This window comes from Octodon degus, unplaced genomic scaffold, assembly GCF_000260255.1.
Source record: "Octodon degus isolate 3935 unplaced genomic scaffold, OctDeg1.0 scaffold00213, whole genome shotgun sequence".
NCBI lineage: Eukaryota > Metazoa > Chordata > Mammalia > Rodentia > Octodontidae > Octodon > Octodon degus.
In genome coordinates, this window is record NW_004524789.1 from 286,674 (window position 1) to 312,814 (window position 26,141).

A 26,141-nucleotide genomic window follows, 5' to 3' on the forward strand; every position below is an offset into this window, starting at 1 on the left:
TTCATTTTTAATTACAAATTTTAACCAAGATGTAATTCATATTTATATTTGATGTAATAAGTTAACTTCATTTTCTTTCAATTGTATAGCAGTCATGATTTACTAAATGATTAATTTTTCTATTAAATTTGTGCATCATTTGTTATATTCTCATATTTCCAGGTTCTCAGTTTGGTTTCTTATATTCTTATGCCAGTGTTCTGCCAGGCTTCAGGATACTTTGGTTTTTAACATCTGACAAAGAATAATTCTCATTTATAAATTTCTAGGCTCTCTTTAGTCACTTAATCTTCCTATAACTAATAATATTTACAGCAATGTTGATATAAAGAACAATAATAACTAATACAGTGTGTCAAGTACTGATTTAATTACTTACATGCATTGACTTTTTTATTCTAATCTTATTTAAATATGAGGAAACTGAGGCTTAGGAACACTGGTTATCATTCCAAAGATAACAAAGCATAGGCCAAGGATCAGCTCAGTGGCATAAGCACCTTCCTGGCAAGCACAAAGTCCTTAGTCCCTTCCCTGGTACCACACACACAAAAAAGGCACCTGCCCAAAGAAGGAGGACTTGCTGAATCCTTCCAAAGATAACAAACAAATATGATGGAGCTAGAATCAATCAAGGCCATTAATTTATAAAATACGTACACATCACATTTCTTCTCCAGATGAAATTTAAATTTATTTTATCAAAAGTAGAAACAATTCATTAGGATATATTTGTAATTTTAGTAAATGTCATACATCAACATGGAGTTCACATTTTAAAAATCTAAACTTGATTAAATATCACAATTTATTTTTCCAATTCAAAACAGTATTTTTGATACTTCAATGGCAATTTATTAATTATTTGATATTGTATTTTATATACTTTTGTATGGATTTATCTCTAAATAGTCTATGGTTTATATTATTGTGATTTGGACAGTTGTTAGTTTTCATGTTAACTTGTATATGTTTATTATTAGTATAATAAAGTCTAATCAGATATTATTGATGGAAACTGGTAAACTATCATTTCTTAAAAAGTTAAGCAACTGAAAAAAATATTGACTGGGAGGAGGAAAATGATATAAGAATTATTTGTACTATAAAAATTTTAGATATTTTCATTAGTGGAATTTTAAAAATTTTTTGGTTATCTAGTTGAGCTCGAGAAGAAAAACCTTTCAGAAGTATTTGCGAAAGAATCTAAACTGACAGGAAATTGAAGATAGTTCAAGAATTAGATAAGATATTAACCTTACCAATAGTTTCCTCAATAATATTTGGTGGACTATAACATGTGCTTCTATTTACAATTATAGACATTTTGCCAGAGTTATCACAGTTGTTACCCAAAATACTAGTTAAAATGATTTGTTTATATACACATTACAATATACATACAAATACATGCATGTGAATATGCGTACATGCATGCATTTACATATGCTCATATGATTATACTTATGATTTGGTCCCACATGAGTCACTATTATGCTCCTCAGAAAGTATCCTACATGGTTAAAAATGGATGAAAATGATTTTTTCTGAACTAAGTTACTACTGCTTACCAAAAAATTAAAGTGCACACAGAAGATATGGAATTCATAGAAACTTATGAAGGAAAGGTGGGATGATGGATACAATCCAAGTATAAGTGTGACAATGTCACAATGAAACCTAATAATTTAAAACCGATATACCCGAATATAAAATATATTGAAACACAATTATTCCACTTCCTAATGTTGTGTTACATATCGTAACAGTTGATTCATTGAAAATACTTGTCATAGTCCATGATACTAAAATAAAGGAAACTCAGTTTTGTTTTCTTGGTTCATAAGACCAAGTTGGTTCGATAGCAACATAATAACAGCCACTGTTTCACTTTAAATAGTTCAGGTATCTCATGCACTGAAGCCCATCATGTCATATTCTTGATGGAAACAAAAGAAAACTAAACAAAAAATACTGGACAGATGTGAACTCCAGGAGACAGTACAAATTTCAGCCACATCTGCACTTCTGTATGCCTGCCCTACCCGTTACCCACACTGAATCTTAATAGTTCTCCACACTGAATGTCATTTTCAGAATCTGTATTTTCGCATCCCCCCACTGTATCTGGACTACAAGTCTCCTACTTCTTCATCTAAAAAACTCCTTCAAGTTCAACAAAAATTTAATTTTCTCTGAATATCTCCAATGTCTTCCCAATCAGTCACACCTTTTTGTTCCCATGTATCATCCATTTTCTTTTTAATTAGTGCCTATAATTTTAAAAAATGTTAGGTCACAGTATATTTGATCATACACATCCTGCTGTTGCTGTCCCTTATATTCCCTCTCCTCTCCTTTTCCTTTCTCTTGCCATGCCTTCTTTCATGCCATTTTTTAAAACTCTTCAGACGCAGCCCAAGCCCAGAGCCAGCAAATGTGTGCAAGAGCTTCTGTGCTCCCCTGTGCCCACCAGACCCCTCCGGACCCAGCCCAAGCCCCGCCTGTGAGTGAGAACTTCCGCCATGCTCTCAGGACCCCTCCAGATCCAGCTCAGGCCTGGCATAGAGGCCTGGGGTGAAACTCTGCCCCTCAAGTCCCACAGAGAGGTTAGGGGCCAGAACCACCCAGATTATGTAGGAACAAAACATCTTGCTTGGGGGGGACACCAGGTGCACTTGAAAGGGTTGCAGCAGAAAGGACCTGAGCACAGCAGCCAGACCCAAGCCAGGCACAACTAGATAAACTCAAACTTTGTAGACCTGCACCCAAATTGCAGTACGTGCTAAGGTTATAACTGCACCAAAGCTCTACATCAAAGGTCAGAGGACAGTGCTATACAAAATGACAAAGTGAAGGAGCAAAATGCAATCTCAGGTCCCAAGTTCACACAGAACAAGTGCAGAGGACACTGGCACAGCTGAAATGTCTGAATTAGTAGCTTCTGAAGTCAAGACACAACAGCAGAAAGGTATAGAGGAACTCAGATCAGAATTAATCTCTGAAAGAAAAAAAGAAATCTCTGAATTAATAGCATCTGAAGGAAAGAATCAAATGCAGAAACATATAGAGGAAATCAGATCAGAAATAATCTCTGAAGTAAAAAAAGAAAGGATAACTATAATGAAAGAATAACTGCTTCTCAAGAAGACATTGATTAAAAAAATAGAGATTAGAAAAACGATGGAATCCTTCAGTGAGCAATACAGGAAAGAAATAGATCACATGAAGCAGAGTCAAAGAAATATAGAGGAAATTAAAATTTCAATCACAAGCTTGCAAAACCATTTGAATGAAAGTAAAGACAGCGTTTCAGATCTTGAAGACTCTGTCACAGCTACTAAAAAGATAGACGATCTCTTAAAACCAACTAGGATGCAGGAAAAAATAATTCATCACCTATAAGATGATGCAAAGATGAACAATGTGAGACTAATATGCACCAATGAGAAAGATGGAGTCAATACAATGATATAAAAACAATATGGGCAGAAGTAATAGCAGAAAACTGCCCAAATATGAGGAAACAATATGACATTCAGGTAAACAAAGCACCCAAAACGCCAAATAACTTCAACCCAACTAAAAACACACTGAGACATAAAATAGTTAAGATCCCAAAAATCCAGCACAAGAATAATATATTGAAAGCCATTAGAGAAAAGAAACAGATCACATTTAAAGGAAAACCCATGAGAATAATGCCAGACTTCACAAACCATGAAGACAAGAAGAGCAAGGAGCAGAGTACTTCAAGTCCTCTATGAAAACAAATTTCAGCCCAGACTCCCATATCGTGCAAAACTCTCTTTCAAGTTTGATGGAGAAGTGAAATACTTCCATGACAAAGAACAACTAAAGAATTTCATGAAGACAAAGCCAACCCTACGCAGACCACTAAAAGATGTTATAGAGAGGGATCAAAATGATCAGAACTCCATGGACAAGAACAGAAGGAACCCACCAAATAGGGCAAACAATTAAACACTGTATCTAAATTAACACTAACATGTCAATCATAAGTCAATACATCTCAATTATAACCAGCAATGTAAATGGACTCAATTCACCAATTAAAAGAAATAGACTGGCACAGTGGATTAGGAAACAAAATTCAGCAATATGTTGTATACAAGAAACACTTAACTCATTTTTAAAAACTCTTTTATTTATTCAATACAGAGTCTTGCTATGCAGTTCAGACTTGCAGTGATCCTCCTGGCTCAGCCTTTAGGCTGGCATGTTTCATGCCATTTTGTAAACATTGCACAAATTGGGGAGAACATGTGACATTTGTCTTTATGAATCTGGCTAATTTTGTTTAAAGTTCCATCCATTTTTCTTCAAGTGACAAAATTATGTTCTTCTGTATGGCTGAATAATACTCCATGGTTGAGATATACTACATTTGCTTTATCCACCCATCTGCTGATGGATACCTACTCTGGTTCCATATGTTTTGCTACTGCAAATTATGGCTCAATAAATTTGTATTCAGCTATAGGATGCTGACTTTGTTTCAAATGTATACCAAGGAGTGATAAAGCTGGATCACAAAATAGCCCTACTTTGTTTGAAGAACTCCATCCTGATTTGCATAGGGTCTATTCAAATTCATATTCCCCCTCAGCCACTAGCACTGTAGAAAGCCTCACTCCAACCTGCATCACTGTCAGACAAATTTTCTTCTTGACTTTTTCATGTATCTCTACTTTCAAAGATTAGATTATCAGATTTTTAAACGTAAGAGGGGAGGACTATACTTTGCAAAGTAAGGCAGGCTTAAACTACCAGAAGTATACATGTTCCAAGCCAGGAATGAAGTGTTTTAGGTAGCATAGAGATGATTAAAATACAGCCTTTGATCTCAAGAGCTTATGACCTAGGAGGAAGTTGGAGAGGAACTTAGTGAAGGAACTGGCTTTGAGCTGAACTTTTGATTCATGCAGATTTCTTATTTCCTGCTGTGGCCAACCTTTTTGATCCTGGCTCTCAATGGTCTTTCTAGCCAACTTGAGAAACTTAGAGGATTCACCACAGGATACTTTCTAACCCTAAGTAATAGAGTTATGCAGTAATAAATTTATTGTTACTACAAAGTAGATACTGATAGGAAAGTAAATAGTTCAATGAAGTAAAATAAAGAAACTCATGCAGAGTTATTAAAATTATTTTGGGATAACTAATTTTCCATGCAGGCAACAATAAAATCAGGTCCATACCTCATGCCATATATAAAATTAATTAGAATGGTTTAAAATCTTTTAAATTTTAAAAATCTATTTATTTTTTTGTTTGTTCATTTATTTATTTGGTACAGGGTATTACTGCACAGCGCTGAAATTACAGGTGTACACCCTCAACACTCAGTTTTGGCAGCTGGCAAGGCGCAGGGCCAGCACAGCAAAAGGTATTGGGGATCAAATCCAGGTCCTTGCACTTGCCAGGCAGGTGCTTAGACCACTGTGCTATCTCCCCAGACTAAAATCTTTTAAAAAATAAAAGGAAACTTTAAAATACTGAGCAAATGGAATATATTTTGATATTGCTGTGCTAGAAAGGATGCTGTGAAAGAGAAGACACAGTAGACACAAACCATAATGGAAAATACAGATGAAACTGATGACATGAAAATTAAAAGGTTATATATAACAAAAGGCACAGTAGGAGATGCAATGTTTATAGTTGTGTTAGCCCCAGACCCCCAATTACAGATGCCACAATTGCTCTAAACGTGCAAAAATTTATTGGGGAAAATATGTAAAGGAAATGACGGAAGCCGTGAGATTTCAATGCCAACACAGTCACAAAGGGAAGAAGAAAAGGACAGAAGGTTGAATGAAAGGGTATGAGCTCACTGTCAGTCTAAGGAAAGTGTGCACAAGCTATTGGAGTCGGTGATACACAAATGAGCCAATAAAAAAGTTTTATGTCTCCAAACACAGATTTTCTTAGCATCTCTACTCCATTCTTTCATTTACATGGGAGGAATGCACAGATTTTTGCCACAAATAATTTTGGGGCAGTGGCTCCTTTCCCTGCAAGTGTTGTTTTGACACCATTGATCCAGTTTCCAAACTAGGTATGAGTTCATTTTGCTTCACTGAGCTATTTACTTTCCTATCGGTATCTACTTTGTATGTATTTGGTACAGGGTCTCCCTGTGCAGCTCAGACTCATAGTGATCCTCTTGTTTTCAGCCTTGCCAGTGCTGGGATTACAGGTGTGCACCACCATACTTGGTCTTGGGGGCTGGCTCAGTGTGCCCAAGACGGGGCTGGCACAGAATATAGTACCAGAGATTAAACCCGGGTCTTTGTGCTTGCCTAAGCAGGCACTTAGTCCATGGCACTGTATCTACTTTGTAACAACAATAAATGTATTATCTAATAACCCCACTTAGTACTTAGGGTTAGAAAGTGTTCCTGGTAAATCCTCTTAGTTTTTCAAGTTGGTGAGAAAGAACATTGAGAGCCAGAATCAGTAAAATTGGACAGAGGAGGAAATAAGAAGTCTGTGCATAATGATAAGCCCTGTGAAGTTCTCAACACACAACAGGAGGTGTTATTCAATTATGTGCTCTGTAGCAGCAGTCTTAGGGCACTTCTCGTGCTAGCACAGTAACCTCCTCACCTGCACTCACACAACATAAAAAGTGCCAAAGGAAATGAAAACAGAATGGTCAGAAACATGAAGAGAAGTATAATCTCTAAAGCAATTACACCCTCCAATTACAAGAGTGGAGATAGAGCAAGAGAGATTCTGCTTTACAAATCAGAATGGCAAAAATTAAAGTGAGTAAGACCACTTCTCAAATACATGAGAAAATAGAGATGCTCATAAATGGTTAGTAGGGCTATAAGCTAATATAGCTACTTAAAAGTTCAAGTCAGAGTTCTAACATAATATTAAATGTTGCATATGTCCCATGACCTTGCAATTCAACTGCCAAGCTTTTATATGAGAAAAACTCTCAGGGGGATTGGGGGATGGCTCAATGGAATAAGCACTTCCCTGGCAAGTGCGAGGGCCTGAGTTCAATCCCCAGTTCTGCCAAAACAACAACAACAACAACAACAACAACAACAAATCCTCTTTGGTATATGGAGAAGAGAAATGTTAAAAGATTTTCACTGAGTATCAAACAATCTAAATGTTCATCAGTGGCAAAATAAGTAAATAAAATATGACATAATATGATTACAATAAACAGTTTTAAAAAGAATGAAACAAAACTATATTTATATTTATACCTATACCTATGCCTATGCCTATATCTATACCCATATGCATATCCATCATGCTGCTGTATCTTAAAAACATAATAGGGTTCAAGAAAATGAGTTAAAGAGTAATGTACACAAATTATACCATATATTTAAACTTTAAAACTGCACAAACAAAACTATCAAGCACTGTTCACAAGCAACCTGTATATATAGGTATGAAGTCATTTGAGTAGATTGGAAATGCACAAGATGATTGCAAAAGCTTGGAATTTTGTGCAGAATGATGATGAGAGTGATGGAGTAAAGTCCTATGAAGAATTTGTCTGGGCTCTCAACAACATAAAGAAAACCAAACTGTTGTCATGTGAAAGTTAGTACTGGTATAGATTATCTTTATAAAGTACAGAAATAAAAGATTCCTGCATCTGAGAAGATTTGATTTCTGAGCCCAGATATTTGACCTCTTTTTCTTGGCTGAAATTATTACTATGTAAAGAAATGTGCACATGTGTATGACTTTCAGAAAACACAACTAATATGAAGTTACTGAGACTATAATTAAACCAAGTAGTGGAGATACATTGACAAGAACTATGATTAAGCCCATTACTTTAAAAAATACACCAGCAATACTAATATCCTGCTATTTATGTGAATATTGCTCTGATTACCTAGTTTACTGGTCAAGTGCAGATTTCCATTTTGATGTTTGGCTTTGTGTATTTGATTTAAGAAAATATACCCTGTTTTGTACACACTGTTAAACATCCATCTTTTCTGAATACTGGGGCACTCAAGCACGTGAACATAGTTATCTAAACGGTGGTGATTTTCAGAGCACACCAATTTCCCTTCTCTGGAGGTCATAACCTAAAAAAAGGTACATGCTCGGTGCTAGCATGAGTTTTTTTGTGTTTTCTTTTACTTTTTTAAGCTGTAAAACAACGTATACTACTCAGGAAAACTTGTGAATGGAAGAAAAAGAATTTTTTTTTGTTTGCTTTGCAAATTCCCATGGGTTCTTTGGAATTATCCACAGAAACTAGTAGGGAAATCATCCATTGGATATAAGGTGCTGGCTATGATTTAACTGCTTTGAAAAAAATTACTGAAATTTTTTAAATGTCAAAGTAGTCTAAAATCCAAATAGCTCAGCAGATTAAAGCGCCTGCAGGCAGGTGTAGGGGCTACTATAAGCAGGAGAATCACTATGAGTCCAATCTGGTAGTGAGACCTTGAACACCCTTCCCTAAAATACAGGGGGGAAAAAGGTAGTCTAAAATCAAACACAAATTTTGGAATAAATGAATTTTTTTATTGCACCTGACCCTAAAAAAATTTCTTGCAAACTATTTTCTGCTGACATTTCAATTTTCACTCATTTCTCTTAACATAGTATTTCTATAGATAAAATCAAAATCTGGAGCATTAGCTGTTAAAGTGTAGAGATTATACCTGTTTTCAAAATCACTCAGAGAGCTTATTTTAAAATGCTGCGCTTATTCATGGAAGAATTTGGACAGAGCCCAGGAATCTGCATTTTAAACTGTGATGCTGATGCCTCTCCTGCTGCAGCCACTCCTCCGGACACTTGTTCTGCTGGCTGAGTTCCTTTACAACAGCCTGATCAGAAAAGGTAAACACCGACTTGAAAGGGTTCTGTGTGTACAACACACTGGGTTTGTTTGAGATTGTAAAACACTAGAAAAATACCTAGATAAAGAGTGCTAGTAACAGTGAAAGTAATATAATAAGTGTGCAATAAAGATTAACTTATTTTATTATTAAGGAGTGTATAATACACCCAATGTGGTGTATACCTCTTTCACGTAGTAACCTTTTACTTTAAAAAAAATCAAATAAACATTTATTATCTTGATATTATTCAACAGGACCAAAAAGTCAGAAGTCATTAAGGAAAGATTGCTAATAAAAAGCTCATTAACTCTGAACTGAATATATAATAGGACAACGATACAATATCATCATACCAGAGAAAGAACTAAAAGGGCAAGAACTTTAAAGAAACATCAGAGTGTGGTACGTAATGGTGCTGTGTAATTTTGCAATATTTACTGAGTACATTGGAGCTTCCTGAACTTTGAAGATAGGAAAATGCCATAAACCTTGTTTTATGGCTGGCTTATCACTTGTAGAACAACCTTGGTGATACAGTTTCTAGTGGTACAGGAGGAGGGTGAGAAAGTAGGGTTAAGGGAAAACGAACTCTAGAGTAATGCCTTCAATAAAGCACATCTTTAACACTGAGTCTCTGAATGGTTAATGTCATTGTTGTTAATATTTTAAAATTATTGAATACTTGCATTGTGTTTTACACATGTGGTAATTGGGAAAGGAAAGGGAGATGCTTGGGACAAGTGCACAGAATAGTTAGGGAGAAAGAGAGGAAAAGCAGAGTGTGAAATAGTATGGCAGAGCTAATAAAATATTACAGAGGGAGAAAGAAAGGAATCAAACATTTTTGCGCTTAGCTATTATCCATGCAAATGTTACTAGGAGAGCCGCATAGTTTTATATCACATATATCAACAGAGTTCAAATTCCATAGCAGAAATAATGAATTCATAAATTAAAATTGGTACTTTATTACAGAAGATAATCCATTGACCTAAGTCAAACTTGATTATCTATAGCAATACTATACATAATCAAGAGAATTAAGCCCTGTTAAAAAGCATTGGAAGACCTTTTAATCAATTTTAAAAATAATTAATATTTTCCTTCACTGATAAGTACTGGTCACTTTTGAGTCCAAATATAATCCAAGTTCAAATACAATTTTTGGGGAACCAACAAAGTACAAAAAAGGCTGTTGCTGTAATTTTTAAAAATTTATTTATTTATTTGACACAGGGTCTTGCTATGCAGCTTGGACTCATAGTGATCTTCCTGTCTTAGCCTCCCTAAGACAGGATTACAGGTATATGCCACCACACTCATTTTCTGGGTCTACACTGCTCTCCTGGGGTACCAGGGATTGAACTTGGATACTTGTGCTAGCCAAGCAGGAACTTAGAATGCTGTACTATCTCCCCAGCCATTGTTGTAGTAATTTTTCACTAATTTATCACTAATATTAAATTCTTGTTTTACAATATTTTATGTGTGTATAAACATGTAAGTACATAGGTAATTGTGTTAATCTCTTTATACCTCTTTAGTATATAGTTATACATTTGTATTTAAAACTAGTAACAAGTAATTTTAAAAGAGTTGTACAATGCTGTGATTTAAAGTGTTTAGTATGAACATCCCCAAGGACTAGAATGCTAAGCAGTTGGTTTTCCACAGTCTTGTGCAGTCAGAGTGCTTTAAGAGAATTGGATTTCATCAATTGCATAAAACAATGCAAAAGTTATTGGAAACAGTCTTACTTACTTTGTTCTGACTCTACAGTATACTCATTTCTGGATACTATGTGCCATAACCTCTCAAATCAGCCTTTTCAGTTAGCTTTGAAACAAGATCTTGCTGTGTAGTTCAGGCTAACTTTGAACACACGAGCCCAGGCTGGCCTCGCTCTCACATGATCCTCCTGCCTCAGTCTCCAGAGTGCCGGAATTACAACATCTGCCACCATCTGGGGCCCCAAACCTAGTTTTTAAAAAGCTCTTGGGATGATTTTTATTTATCTGGACTAAGTGGCATTTAGGAGCTGCTAGTTCCTTAACTATCTCCTCTAGGTCTGTCAACCAAAATCCTGGAACAAACCCAATCCTCCTCGTGGGAACTCTCTTCTGCCTTTTTGGGGTAATTGCTCTGTTATCCTATCTTTGTTCTACTCTGGATTTCCCACATGGCTTTCCAGGTCTTAATCATTAGGTCTCCTGTATGAAATAAGATTCCTTAAGGGTGGGTGATGACTTCATACTACCCACCCATTATCTCTGTGGTCCCTACCATCATTATTATTCTTTCTAGAGCTAAAGCTTCTAACATGATCCTTATTTTTTCAATAGCTGACTATGGACCAGGACAGGCTTTGTTTCTCTGCTGTTTGTCTACCTGCTTTTAGGACATCCTTATTTTTCAATTTGAGGTTATGAGGCATGAAAAAGAGGTTCTACCCTAAAGGTGGTAGAAAGTGAAAAGGAAATTTTGGAGGAGATAGAGAAAGAAATTTCCTGACATATTTAAATTTCAGAGTTTTTATTTTCTTTCCTTTTTTTGTCTCAGGAATTAAACTCAGTGCCTTGTACTTGCTAGGCTTTTGCTGTGTCTCTGAGCTACATCCACTGGCCCTAAATTTCAGGTTTTGTTAGAATAGGTAAGTGTTTTCCCCAGATACACTTATTAAGAACTGTAGTATCCTGAGAATATCACTTCCATGAAAATACACATCTTATATTTCAGAATCGTCATGGAATCCTCAGTGCCATCCCAATGCCATTATTTCACTATTCTTTGTTAGTTTTTTTTTTTTTTTGCTATGTTTTGTTTTGTTTTGGTACCAGGGATCAAACTCAGGTCCTTAGGCTTGCCAGGCAGGTGCTTATGCCACTAAACTGTATCCCTGAGCCCTTTGTTATCATAAATTTCTCAAAATATAGCAAATTTAGTCTTGATGATTTAAAACTATTATAATCACAATGAAATTAACTTTACCATGATGTTCCAATTTAAAGTCAGGATTCAAGGAGAAGTCAGTAAAGCCCAAGATGGAGTTTCTTTTGCAGCACTAATAGAGGACTCTTACCGGTTCCATCAATTCTGAGACAGGAAATACTGAAAACTTAAACTTTCACCCCTTTTTCATTATAATGTGAATTATACCCCTTCATAAATGTCTAACCACAAAACTTTTCTTCTTTCAGCTGCATATCAATGCTGGATGGATCGTCCTAAAATATTGCTTTGGTGGTAACACAACTTCCATAAAGAAAAGGAACGTTGGAGAACACTGCAGATTCATTTTCCTCCCAGGGTACTTGTCCACGCTCCCAAGAACACTTCCCAGACTCAGCCACTCCCCTGAGGCTTGAGTGCCACAGAGTTGGATCTTACCAATTCCATGAAACATAGAAGTAAAATGAAATACCACCTGTCTTGCTGATTCTTCACTTTTGTTTTTCTCCTGGGAAGCAGGGTGACATACACCACCACCTTCATTAGGGAGATGGTTATAATGATGATGGAATGATTACTACACTAAAAACATAAATAAGAGAAATGTGGAAGACCACCTGGGTGACTCTCCTTGAAAGAGGAGCGACTGTCTCCATTTTGGCTGTGCCTGATCCTATATCCATGTATTAATAGGTACAGAGCTAGCCAGGATTTTTACTTATCCTTCCAATTGGCTTTAAGCAGCGCACATTGGTCTAGCCGAGGAGCTGGTGGTCGTCTCTGAAGACTGCACACATGTTTCCCTGATAACCCCCACCTGCTGCCCATTAATATGAGCTAGTGCTCACACTGTGCTGAACACCTTCTTGGGCCCAAGGACATTTCATTCTGTACCTCAGCCACATACAACTGGCTACAGTGAATTCCAGGCTTTGCAGTCTATTTTCTTTCTGGAGTTCTCCTTATTTTTCTTTATTTAGAAGAACTATTTCTCCATCATCTCTCAGCTTAGATGTCACTTCCTCCAGGGAAACCTTGCTTGGCTTTTTAAATACAGATTTAATGCCACAGGAGGAATCTATAGTCAATATTATAGAACTTATTAAACTCTCCTAGTTTTTACTTATTCATCTTTTCCTCTGCACAGTCCTCCTTTGAAGATGTTTGTGTCTTAGATCTCAATATAATACCTCTATCATTCTTCAGACTTGTGAGTGAAAACCCGAGCACATCATTCTACATTTAAAATACTTCAGTGAATCATCCCAAGATCCTCGATGTGAAATTCAGTTTTCTTAATGTAGTATATAAGATGCCTTTTATAAAACTGTCCCTCCCAACTGTCCTCTTTCCATAAAATTTTAATACCTTTTATCTGAATCAAGGATTACTATACCTAAGCCTTGTAAACAAAAAGTATTGTAGATAGTTCTGAAAAGCAGTAATGATAATAAAATCTGACATTCAAGAAATGTTTGTCTAGAAAAGACTTGTACTCAATTTTTAAAAAACATTAAATTACTCTTCCCAGGAAGGTTTTCATGAACTTTTCTCTATAGTAATTGGGTTAAAAGCCTAATGAGGTGCTCAGAACCATCCTGATTTCTGAGGCTCTTCTATATGAAGCTTCCATTAAGACACAAATATAGGCTTTTCTCTTGATCTCTATAAATTTCACATCTCCTCAACATGGAAATCTCTGTAAGTCCAGAATCTCAATTCTTCAGTTGGGTTGAAATATCAGGCATATATTCTTTTTTGCAATAAAATTTTTATATCTTTGGAAAACTTAAGAATTTTTTTCTGTGTTTTAAATATTAAGGAATTGCTTCAATGTCTAATTTCATTGTCTATTCACAAAATAGGTTGGTCCCAGACAGTCATAATTATGTTTGTATACTGCCATTCTGGTGACTTGCCCAACTCTTACTGGGAGGGGTGGTATACATACGGGCTATTTTGGTTTTAGAGGCATAAGAACTCACATTTGTTAACCTAATAATTAGCTCCAGAATAATGATCTAACCTCTAGCTCACACTTTTCCAATCAGCACACTTTCCCTTGGATGCAAGCTTTGGGCAGAGTCGATGCAGGATAAATGGGAAGTGAGGGCTCAGTGGACCTAATCACACAAGGTGCTTCACCCAAAGCTGACATGTGTGTTTGTTCACTGACATGAGCCAGTACCGACTTTTGAAGCTGGAATGCCCAAATGAAGCGAAATCGCATATCAGTTTGTGAAAATCCATGGCGTTCCACTTTGGTACTGATTTAATAGTTCCATAAAATAAACGTTTTAGATATATATATTGTAATAAATGTCAGTGCTTTGGAATTTGATCCAAATTTCAGAAAATTATAGGTGGTTCTAGGTACAGTCAGTGTGGTTTATTGCAACTTAGGGAACATATTTCAATGTGTTTCCAATATCAGTTTTGGAAATCTATTATGTCTACTCTAATATTGAATATAAATGCTAATTCCTATGGTACCTTTATTACCTTTCTAGTATTTCCAACTGGATCCTTGTGAATTCTGCTACAGTGATGAAGTGAACAGTTAAAGGTTAAGCCTCAAGCTCACACAGGTTAGTTTTATCCAGGGCAGGGGATCCAGAGGTCAAATCGAGTTCAATCAATCATGTGCTATCTACATGGTGGAATTTGCTGTCTAGAGAAGTTATTAACTCCTTTCTTGGTTTACTTCCCTCCCAACTTTTTTCATACTTCATGCCAACTGACCTCCCAAGTTTTTGTTTTTGCTCTCAAGAGTAAATTCTTGACAACTTCTCCCTTAATTTTTTTTCTCCTATGACTTAAATATGAAAACCTGAGTAGTGGTGGAATAAAAAAATACATGCAGATTTTACTTTTGTTAATACACAAAGTAGATGTTTTTATTATGATGCACATGTAATGATAGTCATGACAAGTACTTTTCTTAATGAGGATGATTTTGTGGCTTCCAAAAGTTTTGAGGCAACTTTGCAGAAGCCAATTACACATCCTGCTCTGACTTTCTCCCACTCCCTACCCTTGCCTCCTACAACACACTGTTATAAAGGCCAATTACCTCACAAACCCAGGCACTTTACAAGAAAGTGAGTCACTGAAGAGTCAGTCTACTACTTGCTACCCAAACACTGGCCTGCCTAGAATTTTATTCTCATCAGCCACAGGACTACGTGGTACACTGTGGTAATGGCTACATGCTGGAAAGTCAAAGTAAAAAAGGCAAGATAACAGAGTAGTCTGTCTCTCTTTCAATAGTGAAATGATATGATTTCATAAGGATTCAATAAATTAATTAGGACTCAATTATATAATTTTTTTAAACTAGCAAATTCTCTATCACTGGCTAAACAGGGACAAATATTAGGAGTTCAGGGTAATTTGAGTATACAGGGAAAACACAGGGGCATAAGTTATGGCCATAGGGATACAAAATAGTATTTTAAAAATAATTATGTTTGCCTGGAATCCATTCTCCTCCAATCTAGACTCAGTATAGGTTTTATAAAGCAGGACGTGGAGATATTCTCAAAGGAGAAGGTAAAGAATCAGCATGATCTGCCCACTTATGGCTGCATACTATAAAATTATTCTATAAACACAAAATTATCTCCATGCCCTTGCCTCTGATAAAAACTTTAAGCTATCTCACTGAGTGGATAATTTCTAACAACAAACTGAAATCAGAAAGCTATGTGAAGTATGCGGTGCACGCTTCTTCCTCTCCACACCAATTCACACCTACCTGCTACTCCTATGACAACAGGCATCATTACATGGACAAGTGCTGGGAGACATTAGAGCTCAACTAAAACACAAAAATGAGGAAGAGAATATTCTGTTCCTCTCTCCAGTGCCAAGTCCAGGTGTAATGCCAAGAAAGAAATCAACTTTGGCGGTCAAAATGAAAACATACTGAATCATGGAAGTTTGGATTTGATGACCAGTGCTGCCGAGAGCTTATAATGAGGGATTCTTCTGTTGGCACCAATTATTGAACCATCAAGAACTCTGTAAGAATCTCAGGTTCTTATGATCAAATATCCTTAAAAGATAAAATTTGCTTTTGGCATACAGGGATTATACTGTACTGAGGTTCATTTTAGACCTTACCAAAGATGAGGACATTCATATAATGAGAACAAAAATTTAAAAAAGAGAAACTCTTAAATCACTGAAAATAAGAAAATCTTCTGATTTTGGACTGTCAAAATAAAAAAGCATCGTCAGTTACTGGCACTACTCGCAGTAGACATGTAATCATCTATTAAACCCCAGAGTCTGTGAGGCTCACAGAACAACAATTTCTCAGCAAAACCCTTGCATCTGACACGCGTATTTCAAAACATTTCCAGTCATTCAACAAGATTTGCTATTAATGTGCAGTAAATCCAAATGGGATTTTTAAAATTGCTTTTCTCATCTCTAACTCTGTAGTTAGATCAACAAGACCAACATATATGAAAGCTTTAGCATGGAGAAGAGAATTGCATATACCAAATATTCTTGTACATAGCACATCTGCCAGAATAAAGAACAAGAAATTTAAGCAATTCCTGGGTGCTCTTGCCTACCATATGGGAAGCAAGAAGGGCTAATGTAGTAAAGTCAGCAGGACAGGAATGAGCAAAGATTTAGGGAGTCTTAGATATAAAAAGCAGAACATCATATTTGGCACTGGGTAGAGGAGAGGTAAGAATAAATTATACATTTAAAATAAAAGTGGAGGTGGTAATCATTATAATGATTTATTTATTTATGTATGCATTTGGTACAGGGTCTCACTACACAACTCAGACTCATAGTGATCCTCCTGTCTCAGCCTTCCCAGCACTCGGATTACATGTGTGCATTGCCATGCCAGGACTCAGTGGCCAGCTCAGCTCACCCAGGGGTGGGGCTGGGGCGGAATGTGGTGCTGCAGATCGAACCCCAGTCCCTGCGCTTGCCTGAGCAGGTGCTTAGACCACTGAGCTGCCTTGCCGTCCCTCCATTATAATGATTATCAATCAATTCCCACCTAGTGACAGTCCCCACTGGTTCTTTGCTAGCACAATCTGAAGTGCCTCTGTCTTGGTCCGATGCCTCAGTTCTGTGTAGTCCCCATCCATGTCCTTCCCTCCTGACCCACCACATCAGCCTGCATCCTTCTGATTCCTATTGTCAGGGAATCCTTAATCTTCAAGCAACTTCTCCTTGGTACCCTCTTCTATGGATGAAAACACTATATCTGACATTTCTTATCTTTTCACAATGCTTCTGCTTAACCTTTTCTCTCTTTTTCTGGTCCATCACAGCCATTATCTGGATTATGGAAATAGGTTCTTTTTAGGTCCCTCCTTCCAATCAGAATAGCAAGTGGTAGTAACTATAGCAATAATAGCTGTTTTATTTATTAACAACCACCTAGGGTTGAGGATGTAGCACAGGGGGAGCATGTGTCTAGAATATGGAAAGCCTTATGTTCGGTCCCAGAGCTGAAGAAATGAAAACCCTTTCTATGTGCTAGAAAAATCCATACAACTCCACAAAATAGGTGATGATAACCCCATATTGGTGCGGATGAAGCTGAGTATACAGACAGGTTAAGTAACTTTCTTTAGTAAGTAATATGGTGTCCAACCTCATTCTGCTCACCTGTCAAAAATATGTCTAAACTTCATAGTGACTAGATCATTCCCATACTTAAATATCTCCAAGACTAAATTCCTGAGGCTGGTGTACATGGCATGACCCTCCAACTCTAGGCTTCCCCATTGACTGTTCCCAAATTACACTCTAGTTTTATCAAGATTCTCATGGGTCCCTGTACCAATGAAGCAGTCTCATGTCCTACATTTCTGTTCATATAGTTTCCTCTATCCAAAACACATTTTTTCTCTCTTTGCCTCAATTTTTAAGGATTTTCTTTCTTTCTTTTTTTTTTTTTTTTTTTTTTGAGACAGCTCCCTGAAGTGCCCAGGCAGGTTAAAGCTCTCCACTGAGTTTCTGTAGCCCAACCTGCTGTATCATGTGGAAATAGGCCCTATATTTGTGTTTTCTCCTTTGACAGAAGAGTGATCAAGCTTTCATTTTGGGTACACCATGGCCCCACCACACCAAACAGAGTATGACACAAGAAATCCACACAAATAATGTTGTGAGTCTCAAAAGGACAGAGAAAACAGGATCACTGCCCGCCACTTCTTGAGCATGGAACAGACATGCTCACATTACAAACCTTCAGAATATAGACTAACTACCATAGTTACCAATAAGCATTTTTACTTATAATCACTTTTGTCAAAATCAAAATTCATATTAATGACTTTTCATCATTATTTGGCTTCATATTTCTCTTTTACCTTAATGATACCAACTTCCATCTCGTCACCAGAATAATTACCCACTAACAAGTGCTAAAGGTTTGATCACGCTCTGTGACAATATTCTAAGTAGCAACAAGTTAGAGTTTAATTAATAGACTTTGAGCCAGATGCTGTTTTGCACCCTAATGTGTATCTGACTTATTTCTTTTAACAATCCAGAGACGATTTTACTCATCAATCTCCTACTTCTTTATATCAGTCTAATTTCTCTACTTTGACAGCTCTAATGTTCATAATCAAAAATCCCTCTGAGGGCCTGCCAAATAGCTCAGTAGATTAAAGTGCCTGCTTAGGCAGGCGCAGAGGCTGGGGGTTTGATCCCCAAGCCTGCTGCACCCGCCCCACCACTGGTGCATGTTGAGCTGGCAATTGAGACTGGGCATGATGGCACATGCCTGTAATCCCAGTACTTGGGAAGCTGTAAACAGGAGGACCACTACAAGTCCAATCTATATAGTGAGACCCTATACAACCTGTACCCCCTGTCCTAAATACAAAAAAAAAAAAAAAAAATCCCTCTGGGACCATGTTTCATTCTTGTTATCCTGAGAACTGTAGTAAATCATTCCATTGGAAGACATTAGCCTAGTATCTCCATTCCTTATAATAGGTAGACCCAGATGGAGTCCTCACTTTCTTTAAAAATGTTACTCCTACAAAACAGCACCCTTTCAGCTAGGCACGGTAGGGAATACCTATCATCCTGACATTCTGGGAAGCCGAGGCTGGTGGATTGCAAGTTCTAGCCCAGCCTGGGCAATTTTGCTACTTTTGCTATTTAATGAAATCCTACCTCAAAATAAAAAATTAAAGCCAGACTGGGATATAGCTTCATATGAGGCTCTTGGGTTCATCCAGAGTACCCCAAAGATGATATTCTTTTGGGGGATGTTTGTTGTTTGGTTTTGAAACAAGATCTCATTATGTAGTATAGGCTGACAAAAACTTATGATCTGCTGCCTTAGTGTCCCACATGGTGAAGTTACAGGTCTACAGCCCAGTGACTGGCACCAATTAAGCTCATTATCAATTGATGTTCTGTTTTCCTCCCCTGCAGCTCAAGCCCCGGGAGCACAGGGAGCACATTCTCTTCACGTTCTCATTTCAAGTTCCTAGCACATTGCATAAAGCACAGCAAGGCTTAATAAATGTCTGCTAAATGTAGACTCATCACCTTCTAGTTCTTTAAAACATCAGTCACAAAAATCTTGCACTTACATGAAAGTTAAGAATAGATAAATTTAGGGAGACAAAGATTAGTAGAGTAGTTTAAGACTGAGTGGAAGAATTTAGGAACAATAAAAAAAAGACTGCTAGCTAATGTATAAGAGGTTCCTGTTAGATCAAACCTGATAATGGTTACATGAGCCTGTGAACATGCTCTTAAAATCTGATTCATATATTCTAATAATTTTTTTAAAATTTTTCTTAGGGAATGGTCTACAGCTTGTTCAAGTTCTCACTACTAGATCAGACTTGTAGTGATCTGCCTGTTTACAGCCTCCCAAGATCTGGGATTCCAGGCATGCACCACCACACCCAGTCTCAATAACTGGCTCAGTGTGCCCCAGGGGCAGGGCCAGCACAGCAGGCTGGGGGATCAATCCCTGGCCCCTGCATCTGTTTGCAGCCAATTTAATCCACTGAGTTATTTGAACGGTCCTCTATTCTAATAATTTTAAGGTTACCCATGCAATCAGAGAACAATATGCTGCTGTTGTTTCTCCTCTATTTTTCATTTTCTTTACTTTTTTTTTTTTTTTTTTGTGGTACCAGGGCTTGAACTCAGGACCTTGTGGTTACCAGCAGGTGCTTATGCTGCTGAGCTATCTCCCTGGCACCTCTTCCGTTTTTCAATGTTTTTAAGGAGGTACAATTCATACACTATATAATCCTTCATTATTAATACAGGATGCTCTACGATGAATCTTGTAGAAAAAATGGACTATTTTTTTCAACTTGGACCTAGCACAGTGTTCAGAAGTTAATGAATGTTCTTTCCATAGCTCTGAATTTAACTCTAGAAATGTATCTACTCTATATTTGGTTTAAATATAGCATTTTTATAGGTTAAGTATAGCATTTTATAGACTTATTTGGTGGGTATAATCCATCATTTATAAAGTGTCCAGGGAAAAATGTATATTCAAAACAAAAACGAAGGGCTAGTAGAAGCCTTCCAATACTTTTCTTCTGATAAATAAGTTAGATCACACACTACCAGTCCTACATCTCCAGTTCTCCCTAGTGATCTCCAGTAACTTCCAACCTCCAGATTATGAAATAATATCACTGAAAGAAAGGCTTCTGAGGAATGATAGATACTTTCTTCAAAGTAAAACCAATATTTTTAAAATAGAGCTCTTTTCAGGAGGCTCTCAGCAAGTATACAAAAGAGAACAGGGCTTACATATTCCTGCTGAATAAGTCAGTAAACACATGGAAAGCCTTCCTACCAGGGCATGACCCTATCTTTTCTTTTTCCTATTTTTTTTTGTAACATATTGTATGTTAAGCTTCCTTTTATGCCACTGCATTTATTTTAATAAAATCTGATATAAAGGAGTCCACTACTAACACGCATCATCTACCAAAGATACTGATTTGGAATCAAGACTAGTATTTAGACAGCACTGTCAAGTCTTATAACAATATATTTTCTATTCTAAAATTTATACTAATTATCACTAAATTCACAATGAAACAACTTTCAGGGTCAAGTACTGGCCTCACTCAGAATGTTGTAGATAATTTCCAGATAATGAGCACATTCCTCTAACTCTTGATAGAACGAGTCGACATCATAATCTTTATTTTACATGTCTCAGAGAATTGCACTTACCAAGAGGTTATGTATACGGTTATATGTTCAAGGCTAAAGATAAGGTATACTCTTAAGATTAGACAACTTTTATCTCTGATTCCCCTCTAGCAGATCAAGGCTCATTCCATTTAACTATGGTGCTATTAAACTTGTTAAACTCCTCTTATGTAATTTTCAGAGTAAAAAAATATATGCCATATAAATATTCATTGAAAACATTTGTCTGACTGGAACAAAACGTTCACCATTTCATAAAAAGTTATTGTGACTAAAACAGTCCACCATCTAAAAACCAAATTGCATTATCTGCAAGCTCTTTAGAGCAGGGGTTCATGTCTTTTACAATCAATCCACCCATAGTAGCTTATTCCTAGAGGAAGCTTTGTGAAAGCCAAATAGAGAGTCATAGATATGATTGGGTACTTTGAAAATTTCATATGCTTAACTGTAAATTTCCACATAATTGCTCACCTCTTCCAGTTGGCATGCTTTGATAACACTCCTGTATCTGTACTCATCATAGGAAACACCAAAGATGATATTTTCTTTGATGGTGCCGGGCATTATCCAGGAGAACTGAGAGCAGAATGAAATTCTTCCACTATGTTTGATTTTCCCTTCTGAAGGCTCCAGTTCCCCCAGAATCATCATTAAAAGTGAAGTCTGAAAATAAAAATCAAATCACTGTTATTAAATTGTTCCACCAAGCCACTGTCAGGATTCATTGCCTCCGATTAGCATCCTCAACAAAGGTATCTACCCTATTTTAAAAGAAGCTGTAACTTGGTGATTTAAAATGCTTTAATTACTGCCCATCCCAGATCCTCTGCTATGCACAAAAGACTCAGCATGAATAAATGCCACAGTTATAATGCAAAGTCAGAGTTGCTGTTGCAGAAGGTCACAGGGAAGGGTTACCTTCAGACTGCTGGCTTGGGTTTAGAGGAGATTTGGGACAGACAATACAACTACTATCTGGTGAGTGATCGCTCACTCTGTAGGTCAAATGTCTTGTGCCTTGGCTGTATTAATTTTTTTCTCTTCATAATATTCTGCAAAACACATTCAGTATTTTTTCATCTTACAAATGAGAAACTAGGTAAAAAGAGGTATATTCATGCACAGTTCCCAAAGGCCTTTTTTATTTTTCAAGAAATGATAGACCATCTTTTGTGCAACAGATAATACAAAAAATTATCAGTGATAAAAGATATGAACTAAAGTTAAAATAAATGGTAGAATTTGAGTTGAAGAATGAAATGTCAGTGTATTATATGCTCTGTCAATAAGAAAAGTAGGGGGCGGGGAGATAGCTTAGTAGAATAAGTGCTTGCCTGGCAAGTGCAAGGGCCTGAGTTCAATCCCTGGTTTCACAAAAAAAAAAAAAAAAAAAAGAAAGAAAGAAAAGAGAAAAGTGTAAGTGAAAACCAAATATACAAAACAGAGGATATGCAGGGTACAGGAGAAAGCTTCGGTTGCCTTACCAAGAAAAGCAGCATGTTCAAAGGATTATCATGTAAAGTTAACAGATCAGGTCATACAAGCATACCGGACAAAACAAAGATAAATGGTAAGATAATATTGACCAAAATGAAAGGAGAAATTGAGGGGAAAACAGAAGAAAAAGTATTGAATTTTATCAGAGCTCAAAATAAAAAGAATTTTATCAGAGCTCATATAAATGAACTAAAGATAGTGAAAGACTTAAAGTTATTACAAATATAATCTCTAGAGCAAAATATAGACTTTCTTTTAAAAATCATACTATAGGCATCCCTTGACATCCCGGGGGATTGGTGGGGAAGCAGGTGTAGCCCTTCTTTACGCAAGCATCAAAACCTGCAGGCGCTCATGTCCCGTACATAAAGTAGGGTAGCATTTGCACCCTGTACACAGCCTCCCTGCACTCATAAAACCGTGTACAACATAAATTCTACGCAAATGGCTGCTCTATGCTTTACTTAGGGAACAATGGCAAAGCCTGTGCATGCTCAGCACAGACACATCTGCTTCATTTAAAATTTGATCTGTGGTTAGCTGAAGCAAGGATGCAGAATCCAGAGCCGATACAAGGTTATCTGTGTCTACCTATTCAGTGATATTTTCATTCATCTTCATAGCTCCCAAAATATTGATGAAACTCCTTTCAGACTTTTACCTTGTGCTTAAAAAGTAAGCAAAATGTGAGCTAATAGGTTATTGTACACATCTGATGACCCACCGTAAGGGCCAGTCCCAGGCAGAGTGAGGCAGGACACAGGATAGAGACCATGTGGTCTCAGGGTTTGTCCACAGGCCACAGAACTACTCAGTTGCAGCTGGACAAACAGAAGGGTGGAAAGCCCCACCCCAGTCTGATGTCACATGCCAGATTTTACTCAAGGGCACTGTGGCACAGACTCCCTCAACATTGTTTCAAAAAACAACCCAAGGAATATTCCTAAGTGCAAGATACCTAATGCAGATTGGAACACAACAAAAAGCATTTTCCTAAAGATGTTTAATTAAAATTTGTGAAATGTGCCTACTGCATGCTAAGCACAATGTGTGATAATCCTTAGATTAAAAATGAAGACGTTGTGCCAGAAATCTAGAAGGGCAATAAAATTGAACATGAACTTATTATTTTTTATCAATGAGATATATTAATTTGTTGAAATGTTGAAAATCAAGAGATGTAAAATACATCCAGGGGACTTGCCGGTTAGCTCACTTATTTGGGCCAGCCAAAGAGCTCAGCGGATTAAAGCGCCTGCAGGCAGGTGCAGGGGCTGAGAGTGCCATCCCCAGGCCTGCGTGCGGGCCCCACCCCGGGGGCGCACTAAGACAGCAAGTGAGACTGGGCGTGGTGGCGCACGCCTGGAATCCCAGCTCTTGGGAGGCTGTAACCAGATGGATCACTGTGTGATCTAGTAGTGAGACAGTGAACACCCTGTAGACCCTTCCCTAAAATACAATCAATCAATCAATCAATCAATCAATCAATAAAATACATCCAAAGTCTCACATACACACTCAAGGTCTCTGATGTTGGATATATAAAATATGGGTCATAATATCTAAACCTGTTGTCTTTCATAATTTAACAGCACATGAAATAAACATTCTTCAAAGTAATTCTTTAATACTCATTTAGTTGACTTAATACACTATACCAAAATTTATTCAGCCAATGCCCTACTATTAGGCATTTCTGAAGTTTTTTCTCAATATTTAGCTGTTGAAAATAATTCTGAAAGCCAATCTTCTTCATTGTTTTAGTAACTTTCTAGACATATTTTTATATGCATGGAATCAATATATTTTATTGTTCCTCACCTCTTTTTTCATATAAAAATACCACAAGCTTTATTCCTTTTCTAAGTATATACCTTAGAGCATTTTCCATACTCAAATAAGAGAAAAATTCCATGTGCATGCACATTTCTATTATTTGCAAATAAAATTCCACAAACATATAATCTCTATAAATATATTAAAATGTGATATGCAAATTAGAAGGCTTACAGGTATTCTCAAGGCTTTTGGTACAAATTTAAAAATTGAGCTGAAATTTAACTTAAAATGTGAATATTTTCTAATTTTCAATCTTTTATTTTTGCTATATCCTTTTTCCGAAGAAGATAAAAAGCTCCATTCCTAATACTATAAAATGGCAACCTCCTGAATTCAGTTGGAAAACTCAGCATTGTGTAGTTTTTCCTGACAGACCACAGCTTTCTTCTGACTTTCTTCCCAGCTGTGGCCATCAGATGCAAGTGCAGGTCCAGCCAGTAATTACCTGCTCATCAATTTTTTTTTTTTTTTTTTTGCAGAACCAGGGATTGAACTCAGACCCTTGCGCTTGCCAGGGAAGCACTTAATCCACTGAGCCGTCTCCCCTGGCCCATCTGCCCATCAATTTTTAATAGAACTGTGTGAAATTTAATTGCTCAACACACAATTGGTAATTCCAAAGCTATTGTTGCACATCTTTCATACAATTGATCTCATACACATAAACAATTAATTTCTAAAATTCTATGAAACTCAAGTACTAATCTTTCACAAGCAAACAACCTTGTAGATCATCTGTAACTTCTTTATTTAATTACAGATTTTTTAATAGTGAAAACTGCCAGCAATATTATGGCAAACCAGGAAAAAAACTCTAAGAAGAAAGATCCTTCAAAAGCAGCTAAAGCCTAATTACAGCTAGTTTATTTTAAAGGCCTGGGTCATAAGTAGGAAAGTAACTACAAAGAGAAATGAACAGATTGTATTACTAGCATGGTGGATACCACATTCATTTACTAAATAATTTTGATGGTATTTTGGCCAAGTCTCAAGAAAAATTCTTCAACGAACATTTCTCTCTTTAAATATGTATAAATAATTGCCTTTCAGGAGTCTTACTTTCTATTTTCATTTACATTTCTATCTTACATTATCTTACAGAAGCCCACTTTTCCTTCCTTCCTTATTCTCCTTCCTTCCTTCCTTCCTTCTTTCCTTTCTTCTTTTTTCCCTTTCTTCCTTCCCTCCTCCTTCTCAAGTCTTCCTCCCATCCTTCCTCTTCTTCCTTTTTTATCATAATTACTTGGATAGAATTCTATAAAAGGGATTGGGGAGACAGCTCAGTAGAATAAGCACTTTCCTGTCAAGTGCAAGGGTCTGAATTCAATCCCTGGTTCTGAAAAAAAAAAAAAAAAAAAAAGAATTCTGTAAAGTATCTTGAAAAGTTTCCCCAAAAAATCACTAAATTTTTCCTAATATTTTTAGAACGTCCCATAGCTAACATGACGGTCAAATGTGATCAAGAACCTATTTTTGGGCCAGCAAGATAGCTCAGCAGACTAAGCGCCTGCTTAGGCAAGTGCAGGGACCAGGGTTTGATCTCCAGCTCCACATGCTGCACCAGCCGCAACCCCAGGTACACTGAGCTGGCCTCAAGTACAGGCATGCTGGAGCACACCTGCAGTCCCCGTGCTGGGAGCCTGAAAACAGGAAGATCACTACAAGTCTGAGCTGCATAGTGAGACCCTGTACCAGTTACATTAAAAAAAGAAGCTATTTTTATAGACCCCCCAAAATACCCCATAGTGCATTCCAATATAAGGAAGCACTTTCTTCTAATTTGAT

General features: G+C 36.9%; 1 protein-coding gene across 2 annotated transcripts in view; it reads right to left on the bottom strand.

The window, feature by feature from the left end:
* Positions 1–26,141, bottom strand: part of Cftr (cystic fibrosis transmembrane conductance regulator) — a 182,797-nt gene that overhangs the window by 94,393 nt on the left and 62,263 nt on the right. For both annotated transcript variants that reach the window (XR_002818877.1, XM_004644850.2), the window contains exon 11: positions 21,492–21,683. Coding sequence is in view for 1 of the 2 variants with exons in the window: in XM_004644850.2 (XP_004644907.1) it covers positions 21,492–21,683 (192 nt within the window). In the remaining variant the exon portion in view is untranslated. The remainder of the gene's footprint in view (positions 1–21,491; positions 21,684–26,141) is intronic.